The following is a 20,276-nucleotide window of genomic DNA, read 5'->3' as shown; positions in this document are numbered from 1 at the left end:
CCACCATTGATCATTTGCTTGAACAAAACTTTGGCTCAGGAGGAACAAATAGAGGAGAAAAGTACAATTAACATGTTCATTCATTTTGTGTTCTGTTTACATTTGCATGTTGAACGACTTGGGCTTATTTTTTTAAACCAAATTTCCTGCCTGTAATAGAATCATTAACATTCATCTTTATTGGTGGCAAATCTGTGTTTAAAGTCTTGGGAAGTGTCTGGTCAGATATGCTAAGGAAAGGACACACACAGAAGGACAGCAACTTTCAAGCACATCTCTCTCCCTGTTCGGCCTTTGGCAGGCTGCTTAGTCTTTATACATTTGGGTGATTTCATTCTAAAATGGGTCTGGTACAAATAAACTGCAAATAAACACTTTCCCAAGGATGTGTGAATTAACCAGTGGTTACAAAGAGCTTCAAAATAATGATGTGCTATCAATGCTAAGTCAAATTATGAAATTACACCTTTGCAAAAATGCTATTGTGGGAATAAATGAATCTGAACATTGTATTTTCAGTGTGATTTGCTTTTGAAATAAAATATTTATAATGGGCCGCAGCAGGCGACAACAAAGTGCCATCTTATCTCCTGTTGATAGACCACAATTTCAGAAAATTATTTTTACAATGGCGTCTGAGTGAGCACTTTAATTCAAGACTGTTTTACAAACAGATTCATAGTTCATTGCATAGCTTACAGTGCCGTGGAGACATAAAGAGTGAGATGGGATTCATGAACAAAATCACTGTTGTCATTCCTTTGTACTTTTGCCAATGTAATTTCTATTCTTTACAATCTAATTTTAACAAGCTATGCTGAATGCAAAGATAAGGTAAAAGCTACTTTTGTGTTAGTGATCAAACCTGAGCTTAGGTTAATACTCAGGTTATCAACTGCAGTTAAATTACACTTCGAACTTGGCCTGTGGCTCATCTAGTTTCTAGAACAAACAACTCATTCCTACACAGAATTTCCATAGCCTGCAAATGTTATATTCAGCAATGGCAGAACAATACGTGAATATTTCTGAGACCACATTCCTAGTTCTTTTAAATAACTCATTTGTGGGGCTTTCCCGTGGAAGTAATCCAGTGGTTAAGATTTCCAATGTAGGGGGTGAGGGTTTGATCCCTGGACAGGAAGCTAAGATCCCACATGCCTCATGGCGAAAAAACCAAAGCATACAAAAGAGACACTGATGTATAGAACAGTCTTATGGACTCTGTGGGAGAGGGAGAGGGTGGGAAGATTTGGGAGAATGGCATTGAAACATGTAAAATATCATGTATGAAACGAGTTGCCAGTCCAGGTTCGATGCACGATACTGGATGCTTGGAGCTAGTGCACTGGGATGACCCAGAGGGATGGTATGGGGAGGGAGGAGGGAGGAGGGTTCAGGGTGGGGAACACATGTACACCTGTGGCGGATCCATTTTGATATTTGGCAAAACTAATACAATTATGTAAAGTTTAAAAATAAAATAAAATTTAAAAAAAATACTGTAACAAATTCAATAAAGACATTAAAAATCGTCCACATCAAAAAAAAAATCTTTAAAGAAAAAAAGTAAAAAATAACTCATTTGCTAAAATAGGCCTGTTCACAGGTAAGATTAAAGTCTAGGTTAAAAAGTGAATGATTCCATGGAATAAATGTTGCCAAAGTAGAGTTTTAAATGTATCTTTATTTTAAGATACAATTTGGGCATGGAAAACAGACATAAAGTCCTTGTCTGGGAGGGAAAAAAAGAGTAGGCAGAGGCTGTGCTGTAAAAGGTAAGGAGGGTCTGGGCTGAGCTGGGGTAGCTTAGATCTAAGAAAGAAGAAAGATGCTGGGGGGCAGTGGGGGCTTGTGTCAAAAGCCAAAGAAAGGCTCAGGGATCGGGGCCAGGCTGAGCAGTCAGAAAAAAACCTCTGGAATTGACTCTTGCGGCACCAGAATTCCCCTGCACAAGCTGAGTCCCGTTATATCAGGTGGGCCTATTATTCCTATGACAGTTTATGGGGAAGCCGACGAACTTTTGGGCCAACCTTATATTGGAGGCAATAGGAGCTCAGAGCCCAAGGCCCACCCTTCCCACCTCACAGATGAGGAACTGTAGGTGCAGAAAGATGAAACACACCAGCCCACAGGTACTTGGAGGCTGTCACTTCTAGAACTCAGGATCACTGTGGGTTCCCAGAGGCACTCCATGCAGAGGACATGCCGCCCACCGAGTGAGTCATCATAGGGAACTGTGAGCGTGATAACACGGGACGGATGGGCCCAAAAGAGAACAAGCGGAGGGCATGATCAGCTGACCCTTCTTCCTCGGCCCCACCTCATCATTCCCCCGCCCAGTCTGGGAAATTCTGTTCTCTGGATGCAGAGGAACCGGAGATGTGAGAGTGAGGGGATGCTATGGATTTCCTGACCAGAGATGTAACAGAAACATCCAGAAACACCCCCAGAGAACTCATGGAAGTTCAGGGCATTAGGAGCCAGAAGGAATGTGAAACTAGCCATGGTGGCCGGCGTGTTTGCTGTCCTAGGGGCGTTCATGCACCTGCTACTTCTCTGTCCCTTCCCTCTGACACTCACTCATGGTGACACACAGCTTTAAGAAATGCTCAGGAAGCACTGTTATGGTGAGAGCCAGGGGAGATGCTAAAACCCCTCCCTGTCTGCTTCAGGAAACACCTTGGGTTGCCTCGGTCTGTCTTCTCTCTAGGATCACATCTTTACGTGGCTGCTCAAAGGCACAGCACTTGCTTTTTACCTGGTGATGTGGACAAACATATCTACACTACTCTGCACGGGACGCATCCCGTGCTACCCTCCCTCATGGAGAAGTTCAAGTTCTCCATCTCCCCCAGCAAGCCTGCTGTGAAGTTAGCATGTGCATTTATTGGGGTTGCCAGCTGGAACGAAAGAAGGCTTTAAATTATTTGTGTGAAATTTATGTAAAGGTGGTTTGGATGTGAGCCCAGATATGAATATACAATAGACAAAGTTTACAGAGTTATGACACAACATTCCAAGAGTTGTGGGGATGTCAGAACATACTAGCAATCTGGACTATGCCTGCAAGGTTCAGACGCTGGATGCCTCTAACTCGAAAGCAGATGGTGGAGATGGCTGTGAGACAGAAAGAAGAGCTTCCGGTCAAGCTGTACCTCTGCATATTTTTTGAGATGTAGCTAAAGCTACTCATGTGTAGAAATTCTAGGCTTTTCAAAGTAGTGGTTTTTAGAGGAAAAATGTAAGCTTGATACCACTACCCAGGAGAATAAAGGGTTTACTGTCTCAAGGAAAAGTATAAGTGTGTGTATATCTGATTAAGTTAGAGCTTTTCCTGGGCAGCTGATTCAGTTCTTCAGTGCTAGGTGAACACGTGGAGAAGGATGTCCATCGGCCAATTCAATTCGGCAAATATTAATTGAGCAGCTGCTACAGGCAAAGCACCATGCGAGGTGCTGCCAGGGCTGGGAACCACTCTCAGTCTCCCCTCTGGAACATCTTCCGAACTAGCTGAGTGAATAGTACCAGAATACCAATGAGGTTTTAGTTGCTCAGTCATGCCTGACTCTTTGAGACCCCATGGACTGCAGCTCACCAGGCTCCTCTGTCCATGGGATTCTCCAGGCAAGAATACTGGAGTGGTTTGCCATTTCCTTCTCCAAGGGATTGAACCCAGGGATCGAACATAGGCCTCCTGCCCTGCAGGCAGATTCTTTACCAACTGAGCTACCAGAGAAGCTGAATACCAATGATTATGACTAAATATAGAAATTGGAAGGAACATGAGTGATGCATAGACATAGCTCTTGGGAGTGTCAAGGACAGAGAACGAGACCATGTTTAATCAGAAGTGGCTTTCAGAAGGAAGCCTCACTGTGATGGAGCCAGAGGATGAGCCACATATTGATGGGGAGATGGAGGTCTGTGTAGGGCATTAAGCCCTTGCCCATCTGGGAAAGAAACAGCCCATGAAGATGCTTGGGGTAGGAAGGCAGGGGTGAGTCTAAAGAACTCCAAGGTGGCCACTTGGGTGGAAGATAAAAGGGAACCAGAGGAGAAAGGCCCAAGGGGTGGTTGAAAGTGACAGGGTTTCATTTCTGGTTGAACTGAACTCTCATTTCAAGGCTGAGAAGCACAGATGAAACAAGAAGAGAATGGGAAATTCTTGATGTTTCTAAACAGAGGGGGAGAAGAAGAGAAGCCTGCTCCTGAGGCTAACCCATTGGCACCAGAGAGAGGTTAGCCAGTGTTAGGATTTGAGAGCTAACCAGAGGAACACAACAGAAAAGACAGATGTGGTGGATATTGCAGATATGTGATTTAGAGGCTTTAAACTGATTTGAGGGACAACTAGAAATTAGGAGATGTCCCAGAGTCTCAAGGGTGGATAAGTAGGAAAAGGCAGCAAAGAGTTATTCCCCAGGGAAGGGGTCCACTTTGATGGTTCATTTGGGGCAAGAGTCTATCTTCCAGGCAATCAGCATCACCCAGAAACAGTTTGAAAGTCTAAGTCCAATGCCTGGGGGCTTCCCAGGTGGTACAGTGGTAAAGAACCCACTTGCCAAGGCAGGAATCGCAGAAGACGCAGGTTCTATCCCTGGGTCGGGAAGTTCCCCCTGGAGTAGGAAATGGCAATCCACTCCAGTATTCTTGCCTGGAAAATTACATGGACAGAGGAGTCTGGTGGGCTACCTACCGTTCATGGTCTCAAAAAGAATCGGACACGAATGAGCACACAGCACATACACATAATACTTTAGGCCAAATTGAGGTGGACAGAAATCTTGGTATAATCTGAGCTGAGTGGCTCAAAAAGGCAACTTGGGGAGAAGGTATTCGGGGTCAAGTCCAAACCTTGGCAAAGGCCTGTATTCAAATGTTGGAGGATAAAGAGAAACTAGCCACAATGGGAAGTGGCCAGAGAAGTGGCGATGTAACCAAGATGGTGCAGGGCCATGAGACTCAGGAGAGAAGAAAGATCCGAGGTTCTGGATCATGTTGTGCAAAGGGTGAAGAAATCTGAATCAAGAAAAGGCCAGTGGTTTGTGGCATGAGACTAGTCATTGAGATCTAAGATCTGAGCAAAAAATTCAGTCAAATGGAGGTGAGAGGAATTAGGCTGGAAAGGGTTTAAGGAGAAAGTGGAGTTCTGGGGTGTAGACACCACATTCAAAGCCCTTGGCAGTCATAGGAAAGAGAGGCGAAAGTTTTCTTTGAGGGGTAACAAGTTCAAGAAGTGTTTCTTTAACTCATGAGTAGAAAGTCCTAAAGACTCTATTGGACCCGGGCGGTCTACATGGTCCCACAAGAAGGGAAGCAAAGCCCTTCTGTTGGACTCCCAGCCAAACACAGCTGTGGTCATTTCAAAGGAAAACAGGGCTGGGGGACCCAGAGAGGCTGCATTTTATCACATATAAGCATTCTTGAGGGCGGAGTGGGCCGAAGAGACCAACACAGTCATCTCTTCTCGGCCGCTATCCTAAGCGCCTTCCTGGGGATGGGCTTTTTCTCGAGGCTACTGAGAACTCCCTCACTTTTGAGAAATCTGTCCTAATCCGACATGGTGGGAGGAGACAGCAAGATGCAAAGGGCGGAGGCTGCTAGAAACCAAGGGAAAGTGGGGATGGTGGGAGGGACCATCAATTTTAAAGCATGGTTTTCCCTGCTGCTTTTCTGTATGAATTTATAATACAAAATCCATGTAGTTCCCTACTCTTGGACCAAACCATATGGGCACTATTTGTCTTCTCTGATTGGGAGGAAGGGACAGCCCTGTTGTAACAATCACCATGACACTGGCTCTTGCCTTAAAGGAAAGGCTGATCTCTCATTGGATTGTATTGAATATATTGGGGTCGCTAAAAAGTTCATTTGAGTAACAGTTTATGGGAAAACCCCAAATGAATGGTTTGGCCAACCCAATGTTTATAAATTTTCCAAAGGCACACCTGGGCAAATAATGACTTTTTAAAGGCTATGAAAGCTTTTATCTAGTTTGTGACAATAAGCATCTTCCTTGAACTTCCCAGAAACCCACCTAGATTTTTATTTTCACTTTTAATTAAAAAAAAAATTTTATTGGAGTACTGCTGCTACTGCTGCTAAGTCTCTTCAGTTGTGTCCGACTCTGTGCGACCCCATAGATGGCAGCCCACCAGGCTCCCCCGTCTCTGGGATTCTCCAGGCAAGAACACTGGAGTGGGCTGCCATTTCCTTCTCCAATGCATGAAAGTGAAAAGTGAAAGTGAAGTCGCTCAGTCGTGTCCAACTCTTAGCGACCCCATGGACTGCAGCCTACCAGGCTCCTCCATCTGTGGGATTTTCCAGGCAAGAGTACTGGAGTGGGGTACCATTGCCTTCTCCATTATTGAAGTACAGTTGATTTAAAATGTTTTAAGTTTCTGCTGTACAGCAAAGTGATCATTTATACATACATGTATGTCTACTCTTTTAAAAATTTTTTTTCCAGTATAGATCAGTACAGAGTATTGAGAAGAGTACCCTGTGCTATACAGTAGGTCCTTATTATCTATTTTATCCATAGTAGTGTAGATTTTTAGAAGACTGCAATTATGACACATTTAACCAGCCAACTCACTGTAAGAACATTCAGAAATTCTTGTTGGCTGAACACACGCTGAGCGTGAGATACCATCTCTATTGTGGAGATGTGCCGTGCTCCTGAAATATTTATAAGTGTCTCCTCCCAAGGATGCAGACTTTATTGTTTACAGTCTGAACTTATTTTAAGGAACAAAACCTGCGGATGCACTTCCCGTTAGAGTAATACCTAGGCTTTATTTAACATATCTCTCTTGTATTCCTAAAATATTTCCACCTACATTATCTCATCCATGCTGTGTTACTGAGTTTGGTAGAGGAAGGAAAGCATTTTGTTTTCTTCAGAAAGAGAAGGAAAAAGATTAGTTGAAGCTGTGTCTAGGTCCACACAGACAATGATGTCGTTCTGTCTTCCTGAGCCATAGTGATTAACACTGTCGAAACCATCATATTAATGGTGGTATAACCAAGCCATTAATAGACTACAACCCGGCCCATAGGACCTGTGTCCTGTCTCACAGATGGGAATGCATGGCAGAGGGGCAATTATAACCCATGTCTCTAATTTTCACCAGAACACTTTTTCATAGGGAGCTGCTAACATGGTCCCCTGACAATCAGAAATCCCCAGCTCATGTTAATGAACTAACACACACAAGGTATGATGCTAACACAGCTACAGAAGGAGGTGAGGAGGTGTCTTGCAGGACTGACCCAATATAGCCTAATGGTTACTCAGCAGTGACCCTAGCCAGGGACAAAGAAATTGGCACTGGAATAAAAAGTAAGGAAAATGCAGAATTTTTTCCTTTTGGGGAACAAAAGGAAAATTCTAATCAGTGCTAACTCCACCTCCCACTTCCCTTAGTGCAGTGTCAACAACCTTCGCTGAAAAATCAAATTATGGGCTACCCCTTGTAGGTGTCACGACACCTGAAAAACAAAATAATCCTGAATCAGACCAAGTCAACCTAGTGCTACCAGGTTTTTCTGGGGTTCCGCATCCTTCATTTTCTTTGAGTCAAGAGTGTGTTCTTTTATCTTTAAATTTAGTACTTCTAATTTTTTAAAGCTGTCTGGCCAAGACTAAGATTTTGACCACATCTTAGGTTTTACCGTGCCATTTCACTGACCAAGGGTATCATACACAATAGCTGACCAGCTCACAGCATCTAGTGGCTGGAGAGTCAGATGGGGACTTGGAATCGTGACTACACTGACTTGCCTTTGCCTGCTCTGGCTGTTCTAAAGAAATATAAGAACTTGAATGGAGAGACATTTAGCATCCTCTTTCAGATGGGACAGGTCAAGCTCTCCATGACATGTCAATCTATCAAAGAAGCAACAAGCCATCACCTCCAACCTGGCCGACTGCTTGTACAAGTATCTGAACAGATAAAAACAAAATACTCTGGAGCGTCTGTTTTTTCTCAAAAGACACTCTTCTGTTTCTCAGAGGAACCCAGTGTCTTGAGCAAACATTCTCTCTTTAACCCTTTCAGTATCACTGCGGCCAACACAAGTATTGAAATCTGACAACAGGGAAGCTTTGGGAAAGCAAAACTTTTCCACTATTCGCCTGAGACGAAGCAAATGAGGGGAGTTTGGAAGAGAACCCAGTCTTCCTCCTCCTGGGCTTGTAAGGATCTGGTATACAGCTGGTATATATATCCTATGTCCCTTGAACCAACTGTATAAATGGAAACTTTGTGCTGCCTGGTTTCCAGGCTTCAAATAAATGTTATATTTATATGTGTTTTGTGTTTTCGAATTCCATCAACCAAAGGACCCAGAATTTAGATATTCCCCTTCCCCACTCCACTGCGAATTTTATTGCTAAGTTAAGACAAGTTTTGACTCAGTGGAAAGATCGTCAATTGGTTGGAAGTTTCTGTGCACAAGGCTTCACTTAATCTGAACTAAGTGTTTAAAAATTAAGTCCTTCAGAATTAACTGGTTTGTATTTAAACGTTTGGGTGTGTCATGGAAGAAAATGAGAGCTAAGTAAAAAATAATCTAGTAATTTTCATGTGAATTTTCTCATTCTAAAAGTATATCCCAAGCCCCTTTGATCACAAAGATGGAAAGGTATTTGGGGCAGCAGCTGAGCATTTGGGCTCAGTTAATCTAACTTCTCTAAGCGCCAGTAGTATCATCTGCAAAATGGGCATACAAAGATTGAGACAGGGACTTCCCTAGTGGTCCAATAGTTAAGACTTTACCTTCCAATAGATGGGGTGTGGGTTTGACCTCTGGTAGGGGAGCTAAGATCTCACATGCCTCCTAGACAAAAAGCCAAAACAGAAATAATATTGTAACAAATTCAAAAAAGACTTTTAAAATGGTACATATCAAAAAAAAAAGATTAAGTGAGATGAAGCCTAGGGTGTTTAGAAAGCTTATGGCAGCCGCAGAAGACCCAACAACAAGAACATGATGACTCCTTTGTAAACACTCTACTGATTATTTAAATTAAAGGAGAAAAAAACATGTTGCACATAAATATGATACAAGATGTGTACAATACAGACCTGGGCTTGATGAGGAGAAAAACTATTTTAGAAGCAACGGAATGGCCAGAAGCCAGTTTTGTTTTGTTTTCTCTCTGTGCTGCTGCAAAATTGAGTAGAATTCTGAATGAAAGCAGTTCATTTTCTAAGCTATCTTTAAATACTAAATGATTTCAACCATAAGCCATCATAATGTGTTTGGCGTGCTTCACAGCCAGTCGGCGAGTTACCTCGACCCCTTGTCATCCTAACTGACCTGGATACTGGACACAGTTCAATTAACCAGAGAAGAGCAGGGAAATTTTCTTTGGAGGGGCTATGTTCTGCCAACTTACTGACTCTTACAATCAGGATTGATTACAAACAGCCAATTAAGACGCATTTGGAACCTGATCTGAACACTAATCTTGTCTCTTATTTTTCTTTAGGCTTAATGATCAGCCTTGATGAATCCTACAATGGCCATTAGTTAAGTTCATTTTATAGCCTTCCTCACAAGCACACACACGCATATGTTTGTGTGTGTGCTTCTGCCGAAGGATGTCAGCATGCACGCAAGTATCAAGTTTTATGCTGGAAAGGAAGGAGCTGAGAATACGCATGCTGGTTGAAGGCATATGTCTCCCTTGGATCGATTCTGAAGTGCCTCCTCCCCAAAGTGAGATCTGGTTGGAAATGCCATGCACATGTTGATTCAATTTGATAAGATTTCAACTAATCTTCTCTTTTAGTTTCTCATAAAGGTTGCTTCTTTCAAATTACAGAAACGCCCTCCCCACCCCTGGACAACCTAGTAAAACTAAAAATTCATTATGATCCAATGTGATTGCTCATAGGAAGAAATAATAAAGGAAATTAATTTTATTAAACATGTGGGGTTCTGTTCAAATTAAATCAGTGCTAATGGAGAAAGAAATCAAAAGGCAGAAAGTAAATAATTATCTGCCTGTGCAGCAAACAAGGATGCTGCAGGTGGTAGCAACAACCCTGACCTCCACTGTTCTGAGAAGAGTTCATTTTTACCCACTTGATAGTATTTTAATTGAATTTAGTTTGGTGGTGGTGCCTCTCATATTGCCCATATTGGGAAGTTACTTGAGACCTAAATCAACAATGAAAAGATGAGGGCAAATAAAGCAAAGAAAGATCATTTTGAATTTCCCTTGCATAAAAATCAGGCTCCAGACCAACAGTTTTGTGCTTCTTTGAACATAACCATAGTAAAGCAATAAATATATTTCTACAATTGTCATTAAAAAAATAAGAAAAATACTTCAGTTGTACTTTCTGATTAGAACAGTACACATTTTTTTTCTATCCCCATTCCAAAGAATATGACTATTTTCAAAGGATGGTACATACAGACTTCAAGACTATTGTTGAGTTTTGTCTGATTTTGAAATTTATAAAAATGGAATCACACAAGTCAGGACAGCAGTTGCCCTTGAAGCCAAAGGTCAGAGACTGAAAGTGGACAGAAGGCGACCTCTTACTAAAAAGTTGGAGATGTTTGCTCTGATTCGGTTTATATGAATATGCTCCCATTGTAAAATTGCATCAAATGTTACTTTGTATATTTTTCTAGATAGAGATTATAATTTAATAGACGTTTATATTTCACAAAGAAAAAAAGAGAAGTACTTTGGCAGAAAATACCCACTGTTTTCCATAAAAATAAGGTCTTTGTTTGATTTGGTCTAAGTGATGCTCAAAAACCCAAGACTAAGACTAGGGGAAACACCCATTCCTCAGATACAAAAACTCCCTAATCAGGATAAAAAGTACTTTAATGCAGTTCTAAAAATGAAAATTAATACAAAAATCAATGCCAAACAAAGCAAATATCAAGCAAAAAATATTACTTAGGGAAACCAAAAATGGAACTTAGTGTTCCCTATAAATGACAAAGTGACCATTGTATAATTACATTTTCAGGAATAATCAGATTTGAGGAACTAAGGGCAGATTAATTTTCCTTCAGTGAGTTTATATTCTATGAAAATAAATGGTGTTTCAAAGTTTATAACAATTTAGGAAATTTTAAAAGTAGTGTCAAAGATACAATGTGTGATTTATTCCAACAAAGCCCCAAACTTGAATATCATCATTATTTAATTAAGTTCTGTTGTGTCTAAATTTCATATGAAGTTATTAGAGTGAACTCTTCCTTTGACTGTGTTGAATTAAGAAAAAGACACTGAATTATTGACTACAGAAGAGAGAGACTACAAATCTCAACTGTAGATAGAAAAGCTTCTATGGGTAATTAGTCTGGTGTCTTGATGCAACCCTACAAAACAGCCCTGACAAATCAGGCAATGAAGTCAGGAACTTGTCACTCAGAAGACCTCACTTCTCACCCATCACCGCCACTTTTTCAGGCTCTCTTTCTGGAGCTTCACATTCATTTTCTTAATGTTTTTAACCCAATGTCTGTGAAATTTTTATTACTCCCCAGATGACGACATCTGATCTGAATGTAACCACACACCTCTTTGCTCAGCAGTATTTGTCACAAACCATTATAAATTATCATGCTGATAGTTTGCATTGCTGGGAAACCGGAAAAACGCCATAAATTCTAACTACTGTATCAATGACATTCTTGTTTATTATGCAGATATAAAGTTTTATGAGAGTCAAGATGTCCGCTTTACCACTGAAGGAAACCCCAGTGGAGTAAGACCCAACCAGCTCAATGTGAATACTGAACACCATTTTCAGTGCACAATGAACACTACTTTCTGACAAACACTCAGCAGGTGGCTTTTTCTTTCTTCTCTGCTTTTGGCTCCACTTTGACACTTCACAAGCATGGAGGAGTTTGCTGGTGCAAAAGAGAGAAATCGGATTCCTCTTTTTCCCTCAACGTCTTCTCCACTCAGAACATTCTCTAGCCTCCTCTGGTATCAACGTCACAGTAAAACCAGGCAGTCTGTTTGGCTAGAAATCCCAGCACAAGGTTAGCCCCAAGACAGATGCTCTCTGGCTCCATGGATGGACTGATACCACACCTTGTTCAGTGAAAGAATTCAGGAAGTGCCAATATTATATTTTTGATGCTTATTTGCAATGAAACCTGATTCAGGGGTGGCCTACACATAGATGGTTGATTTTTAAAGCTGTCAAACACAACTTGGACATTTTCCTAAAGGAACTATCCCCCCTTGACATCCACTGTAAAAAAACCTTTTTGCAAAGTTAGCATAAGTTAATTATGTACTGGGCCAGACTTGGCATTCTTCACAAGAAAAGTTGTGTGCATTTCACTGCGTGGTTAAAATTATGAGAGGATATCTTCATTTCACAATAAAGAAAACCAAAAAATAAAAAGCAAAATAAAAATATTTTTCCCACCAGAACTTGTCTATTTAATTATTTATTTATCCCTACGCTCTAAGAAACAACTGTCTACTTGGGTCTCCAGGATGTTTTTGCCACAAGCAGACGCGTGAAGGAATTGATTTCTTGAGCTTTCCCATTGTGAAAGCTGACTCTTCAAATATTGACAGTTTCAAGGGAAATGCAGAGTGTATTATATGCAGATGATCCCACTACTGGATCAGTATATTTAGTTTGCCTAGCTTCCTAAATCTGAATGTTCTAATAATCACCAAGTTCTTAAAGATAGCCTAATAATATAACAACTGCTTCCGAGGGGAGTTTCTAAAGTGAAAGTTTCACTTTTCAAAGGACTTTCATGTCCACTACCCTATTTTATCTTACGACAACATGGTACAGCAAGTCCTCCTGACTGGTGTTAGATACAGCTGAAACAGGGAAAGACGTTAAGCATCTCAAATAATACAAACAACTTGTTCTTAACAGACACGATCAGTAGGAGCTTACCAGTTCTCTGAACGTGATGTGTCATCTCAAATACATTTTTGGAAGTCGCTTATTGTAAACAAAAGAATTCCACAGTCCACCCAAACTCTGTCATTTACTATAAATAAAACAAGCCCACAATCCATCAAAACCCCCAAATCTATATTTTTGCACATCCCACATAAACTGAAGTCTATGAATTTCTTCTGACAGGAGTTTCTGGTGCTTTCCATTCCTCTAGAGAATTACAATCCCCTATAGGTTTTAAAGCTGTGGACTCTTCTCACAATCTTTACCAAAGGAGAAAAGAATTGTGCCGCATTTGTTGAATTTTCAACTGCAAACTTCAACAATAACCAGGAGTCATGTGGACCCAGTCAGAGAAGATAGTGATGGCAAATGCCCTAAGTTGGTCTTCCTGTATCATTTTGGGAATTTCTGTTGATAAAATGTCAGGCAGCAACACTTGAAAACAGGGCACAGATAGATTCTCGAGGACCATAATCTCCACTGACTACAGCAGGCTAAATACATCAGCCTTCAAGACTGGTCAGGAGATGGCTTCTTCACAGAGAACAAATCCTCACTTACTACAATTAAGAAACCACCTTACTCTGAAGCATTAAAACACAAAACTCACCATCATAATTACAGAAACAGTCTTATTGGCCAGTTTCTTGCTGATATCATTAAAATGGTCCTTTACTCTGAGTTATAGTGATCCCCTTTTCTTATTATCTTTAAAAAACAAAACTAACAAAAAAGCTGCCCCCTGCTCCCACCATGCTTGACCTCACATCATGATATGGCAAATAATTATTTAAGGTCTGCTATGTGCCAGATTCCCTGGAGGGGAAGATTCCCCTGGAGGAGAGCATGGCAGTGTTCTTGCCTGGAGGATCCCATGGACAGAGGAGCCTGGTGGGCTATAGTCCACGGGGTCACACAGAGTCAGATATGACTGAAGCGACTTAGCATGCACACATGTGCCAGATGCTTACAAACACTTTCCATACATTAATTCATGCAACTGGCTTCCCCTTCTTCCACTCCTGTGCAGTTGGGTGTTGGAGCCAGCTCACACCAACTCATGAGAATCAAATGTGCACATCTCTTTGCAAATCTGTGCATAGTGACACACTGGGTGGTTTGAAATTGGCCGTGTAGAGAAAATTTTCACTACAGAAATTGGCAAATACCACAGATCCAGACTTGACCCATCCCCTCCTCAAATCCAGTTGCTAACATTGACCAGCACACAACTTCAAATAACTACTCTGAATTCTTTATTATATGACACAAGTACATGGTCAAGACTCTCAGATCAGAAATCAGCAAACATGAGTTTCCTGGAATCTAATAGCATCTTATTTTGAGGAATAATGCTATTACTTGAGTGTGTTTTACCAGAGTTTCTTAAAAATATCTCCTATAGCAGCTCCTTGTTGTTGCTTACTCACTAAGTCACTTCCGATTCTTTTGTGACACCATAGACTATAGCCCATCAGGTTACTCTATGGGATTTCCCAGGCCACGAATACCGGAGTGGGTTACCATTTCCTTCTCCAGGGGATCATCCCAACCCAGGGATCAAACTCAAGTCTCCTGTATTGGCAGACGGATTCTTTAACACTGAACCACCAGGGAAGCCCCCTCTAGCAGTTTAAGTATTGTCAAGATGCAAAAACATAACACAAAACAAAATAAATGAAATGGAAAATAAATCTTCAGGTTATCTCAGCAATAGACATTGTAAAAACCACCATACAGAATATTGGCTTAAAAAAAGGAGAGAGAATGAATTTCCCGTTTCCAAGAAGTTACTGGAACACTTTATTAATGGCAGCTTTCACACAAGATTAAAAAGTCAATATAATGCCCTGAAGCACTTCTGAATCACAGAACAAAGATTAAATCGAAATTGGCATAATTTTACTGTAGTGTCTGCTGATTATTTGGAAACTGATCAACAGCACATGAATGTATGCTAATTCTCCAGGCACCAGATGTTGAATTAACCAGATGATGTCATTTCCCTGGCCATGAAAAACTAGTTTACCCCCAGAATCCAACAGGTTCTGGAGTACTTCCGACAGGTGGGAACATTTTCATACAATTCTGTTCTTCTCTACAAGGGCTATTATGTGTTTGTAAAGAAAATATTTTAAATAATGAATCTGCCTGCATAATAATGTTATCCAATGGAAATAGTAGTATACACTGTATATAGTTATATCAAACAGATTGATTTTAAAACTTGGGAAAACCTATCAGTCCTTGAGAAACACTTTAGAAGTGAGATTAAAACGTCTAAACGTCATTAGAGGTTGATATTCAGGCTCAGGTCTCTGGAGAATACACAGCATGGTAGAACCGGATGAGGTGGACAAGACAGAGCCAGGTGGTCTGTTGGATCTCCAGTGAGAAAAGCAAATTTGGACCCGAGTGGACTGCTGCCTGCATTGTTAAAACATACTTTCCAACTGTGGAAAGCAAAACTTACGCACAATTCTTTCATACAAAGTGAGGATTTATAATTTATTCTGTTTCTCTACTGATAATGTTTTTATAGTAATGAAACCTGGCAAAAATTGATTATTAGTAACTTAACCATTGAAAGAGATAGGAAGGCTAAAGCACATGAACAAACATCATATTATTGTGAATTAACAATCTTTTAGCATTTTTCATAAGAGACTTGCGATCATTAATCTACTATAAAAGTCCTTCATAAGACTTACTCTATATGCCTTGTTTTTTTTTCCCCCACTGACAATTTGCTTTGGTGATGTCAAACTCAGTAAGATAAACACAGTTCTTCAATCACAAAATATGCCCCAGATTTGTTCAAAAAAACCCCAACCTCACTGTCTGCCAATGCACTGCATGTTAGAGACTCACAATATTTAATAAAAAGCAAGAGGTTGGGTTTCTAATTCTTCGCCTTTCCAGGAAAAAAAGAAACCTAAATACACTTTTCTTAACACAAGTTCCCCAACCAAAAGTGCTAACAAGAAAAAGACTATGAGAGATTACACATTTAAATATAATCTTCCTGGTTTAGGGAACTCAGAAATCACTTAACATAATTTAATTTCCATACCATTGACACACGATCTGGCCTAGATCGGAATTCCTCCTGGATCCATTTAAGCACAGACTACCCCCACCCATAACACCCGCGCCCACTAGATGGTGCTGTGGTGCCCTGTTCAAACATTTTCACTTACTTGCAGTCTCTGTCTTCCAAATCGAAGTGAGGGTTGAAATTAATCATGATTCTCTGGTATGGGTCCGGAGCCTGAATCAGCCATTCACATTTTTCACTTGGGTGATAAGAGTGAGGATAACCAGGAGATGTAAGGTACCCGGGGCTTTCAATTTTTATAGTGTCGCCACACTTATCTGCAATAAAATTAACATTTTAGTACTAGATGGCTCCCTGTACAACCAGTTAGGTATTCTACTTTTACGTATCAATGACAGGTTATTAAACATTCCATAAGTTTTTAAGGGGAGCTCCAAGAGGTGCCTGCAGGTCCTTCAGGTGGCGCTGATAGCAATACGCCTCCAAAGAAGGCTCTTTGATCTCAGGAAGTTGGTTCAGGAGGACTTAGAGCTGAAAGGGCTCCATCCCCACCTCCCACAAAGTTCCCTCCCAAGAAAAAGGTCTTCCAGCATTAAAAACATTAAGTCCTCAATAGATGTTAACATGGTCCCCAGGGAGCTTCTGCTAGACTTAATTATACCCCCAGAAGTGTAATCACATTAAGTAGCAAGTTCTAAGTGAAGGCGACTAAAGGATGCCATTCGACCCCTTGTGTTGCTGTTTGATGATAAGCCTGGTCTATGTCATTGATCAGTGGGGATTGTCATCCAGGACTTTAACTGGCTTAAAGCCAAACCCTTTTTGTTGTTGTCTTATCTGCCTATAAATCTAAGTGATTTTGAGTTATCTCTGGTCTTTGAGATCCAGAGCATCGGGGAACAAAGTAGATGTGGTGAAGCAGAAATAATTCAGCTCTACTGCTCCGAGGAAAGTTGCTCAGTTTTGGAGACCAGATCAAAGTAACTGGCAGAAAGAAAAATAAATAGCTACACAGATTAATTCTAATTACCTACATGTTGGAAAAAACTCCCCCACATGGAGGTCTGGGTATCACAGATGGTGAGCTACACCCTCACATTTTAGAAAAGGTGAGCTAACTACTTTTGACCTTCCTTCAAAAAAAAAAACAAAAAAACCCAAACCTGAAGTGATTCACTGAGAGCCAAAGAAACCAGTCTTTGGGCAGCTTTATTGTTCAGTACGGACCCTCACTGTCACTTTTTATGATGGATTTCATATTAGAGAGTCTCAGCCTGAAAGGCTGCCACATTTATTGATGCTTAATTTTGAGCAATAAAAATTCGGTGCATAAGCTATGTAAGAGGAACAGGTATGAAAGCAGTGAAACATATAAGCCTATCAATCACAAATTTTCAGTAATGGTATATATAGATTTTAATATTGCATCTAATAGATTCCCTGTGGAAAAAGAATGGCATTCTTTGCTCTCAGCATGAATTTATAAATCTACAGAATTTTATTACAGGAAAACCAGGTCAAATGGAAATGAAAGATGAAGTGCACATCAAAAATGCATAAAGCTACATGCATTACAGAAATCATTTCCCATAAATTAAAAGAGAAGACAATATAAATTACTTTGTTTTTCTCAGTTGCTAGATGTTTCTGACTTTGTTTCTTAGACTGTTGGGGGGGTGGGGATAGCCTTATAAGGGTTTCCTTTGCCTTAGCTTTTAGAAGCTTAAGGTTTGCCAAGAAGAAATGGTGTTGTAACTGGAGTTCAGAATCTCAGCTAATGATCATACTGGACTCTGTTATGTTATTCTGCAGAGGCTCTTGCATTATTTTAAATGTGCAGAAAACTTGGAAAGCAACCCCATCTCATTAAGTCTCCTCCAGCTCTGTACAAACATCATGGCAGTGTCTGGCATCTGTTAAGGAGTGAAATAAAACAGCACTGCTTGTAGCCACTCGACAGAGTCACTTCAGAAGACATTTAGGTGGACTCAGTACCACACCAGAGCTCTTTAATCTGTGACTTCTGAGAAAGTGACAGTGTAATAAGATAATGTGGACTCCTAGACTCCCTGGCTCTGTTAAATCTCTCTAACACTTGATTAAGAATGAGCAGTTTCTAATGATTCTGGACCATTAGTCCTAAATAAGGTTAATGAATTAATTTAGCAGACACTGGTACTCCAAGGAGGTGGACATGGCTGGGAAAGGTCTGCTGAGCTAGAGGCATTAACTGGCTTTGGTCACTGTTAAGTACAGCAACATAGGTTTAACCAGTCAAGTCACTGATTGCAGCTTAGGGTCTCAGCATTCCCCAGATTTCTGCTAAGAAAATTGGGAAGTATGTATATCTCTCATGTATGTATACACACACACATGCGCACACACACACACACACACACAGACATACATATGGAGTTCACAGCCTAAAGTCTGAAAGCTATTGGCATTGGATTTCAAATCCATCCTATGAACACCCGCCACCGTGGAAGCAGATGTTGGGTTACTGTAATTTCTAAAGTCTAACCACTGGAGCTCTTTCAATTGGAGGTGAGTGTTATTTCATTCCCTGCCAGCCTAGAGAAGGATGCCATCATCTGAGGTTCATTAATAAATTGAACTCTACATTCACAATTGTGTGTGTTTTGCTTCCAAGCATATCTTTTAGAACACTGCTTGGTAGCTGCTCGGGAAATCTATTGCTTCAATCAGGAAACCTCTAAAAAGCATATTAGAGAGATTAACGCCCATCATAAAGATGTGATTTAAATTCCTCTCGGTATGAACCCCTCCACTTGTGGTCTCTTATTAAAACAATATACCACCGGTAAGTAGCGGATGGGCTCTCGTTCTAATTACTCTGATTGAAATCTAAGCCAGGCTAAAGTAAATATTTGATAATTAGTTAATAATAATTGCTGAAGACTTACTGTAAAGATAATGTCACCCGCCCCCTTGCTTCCACCTACTTTACAGTGTAAGTCGAACATGCCTACAACCAGATCCCATTTTAAAACACATTATTTACGTTACAGGATACTGCTTCTAACCCAGCACGGTCTTCCATTTACTTAACACTGAGTGGTTTTAAAAGCTAAGTGGAAGCTGCAACTAGGTTAGGGGATTTTCACATATCCTGGTGCCTTACAGCGTGTGTATCAGATTCTTTTACTGACGCGATGTAACTTTCATTCATACTCCAGACGGAGCAGGGCTGGTTTGGAAAAGCGGAGGAGGGACTAACACCCACCCGCAAACCGCTATCTCCTGCGGGCACCCACCACAGGAATCAGTTCGGGGGAGCTGTCTGAGAATCAGGAAGTGCTCCCGGTAAAGTGTTCATTAACTTTCAACAGCCATCATATTTTTGAAAGGGAGTCTCCTCTAATTGCCTTGGGGAGGAAACATTATTAAGATAATTGGTGCGCTGATCTGGGAAGGTAGGGCGCTCTGCCTTGTAGCAGAGGTGGGAAAAGCCCCATGGCCAAACAACCAACTTCAGCAGGGAGTCAGAGGACGTGAAATCTCCCTGCCCTACCTACAACGACTGATCTTATTTCTTTATTTCTCCGTCTGGCTAAAAGTTTCCTTCACCGGGAGACGGCTCTCCCCGGTGGGTCCCGGCAGCTGGGCGCGGGCAGCCGGGAACCGGGTTCACCCCCGCGGCCGCGCGCCTCCGCCTGTCACTTACCGTTGCGAAAAGCGCCGGCAGCGCCGAGGACCAGGGCTAGCACGGCGCACAGGAGCTGCAGCCCCTTCTCCATCCTCCCTTCGCCGGGTTCCCGGGGCGAACGCGGGAGAACCGAACGTGCGGGGAAAACAGAGCACCGGGGCGATCTCCACGATCCGGAGCGCTTTCACTCCTCCCGGAGCTGTAAAATCCTCAGACCGTTTTGGAGAAAGAAAAGCGGCGAGGCAATGCCTTGATCCGAGAGAAACGCTCCTCTTTTTGTGTCTCAAGTCGCCTGCATCCTGTCATTTAGCTCCGGTTTCCTCTCTCTTTTCCCACACTTGTTCCTCTTCCAGGAGCCGCTGCCCGGGCCATGTCTCAAAAAAAAAAAAAAAAAAAAAAGGTGGGGGGGGGGTGTGGGAGGGGGAGGAGGGACGTAGAGAAACACACACCAACGCCAATTTCCAGAAAGAAAGAAAGAAAAAAAATCCGGCTTGATTCTGGACCCGTTGGAGCCGAGGAGCTGGCGCCCAAGGGAGGTCGGGGTGTCTGCGCGAAGAAGAGGAGCAAGCAATGAAAAGATGAGCGGGAGACGGAGGAGTTTCACCAACTGCACCCC

At 41.5% G+C, this 20,276-nt stretch overlaps 1 protein-coding gene across 4 annotated transcripts in view; it reads right to left on the bottom strand.

Annotated features, from left to right (window-relative positions):
• NRP1 (neuropilin 1) overlaps positions 1–20,047 on the bottom strand; it is a 147,682-nt gene extending 127,635 nt beyond the window's left edge. For all 4 annotated transcript variants that reach the window (XM_055543737.1, XM_055543738.1, XM_055543739.1 and 1 more), the window contains exons 1-2: positions 19,679–20,047; positions 16,133–16,307 (exon numbers count right to left, since the gene is read on the bottom strand). In XM_055543737.1, the coding sequence (XP_055399712.1) occupies positions 16,133–16,307; positions 19,679–19,751 (248 nt within the window). In that variant the 5' untranslated portion in view covers positions 19,752–20,047. The remainder of the gene's footprint in view (positions 1–16,132; positions 16,308–19,678) is intronic.
• Between the last annotated feature and the right edge of the window lie 229 nt (positions 20,048–20,276).

Source organism: Bubalus kerabau, chromosome 13 (genome assembly GCF_029407905.1).
Source record: "Bubalus kerabau isolate K-KA32 ecotype Philippines breed swamp buffalo chromosome 13, PCC_UOA_SB_1v2, whole genome shotgun sequence".
NCBI lineage: Eukaryota > Metazoa > Chordata > Mammalia > Artiodactyla > Bovidae > Bubalus > Bubalus kerabau.
This window is presented reverse-complemented; position numbering and strand designations above follow the sequence as displayed.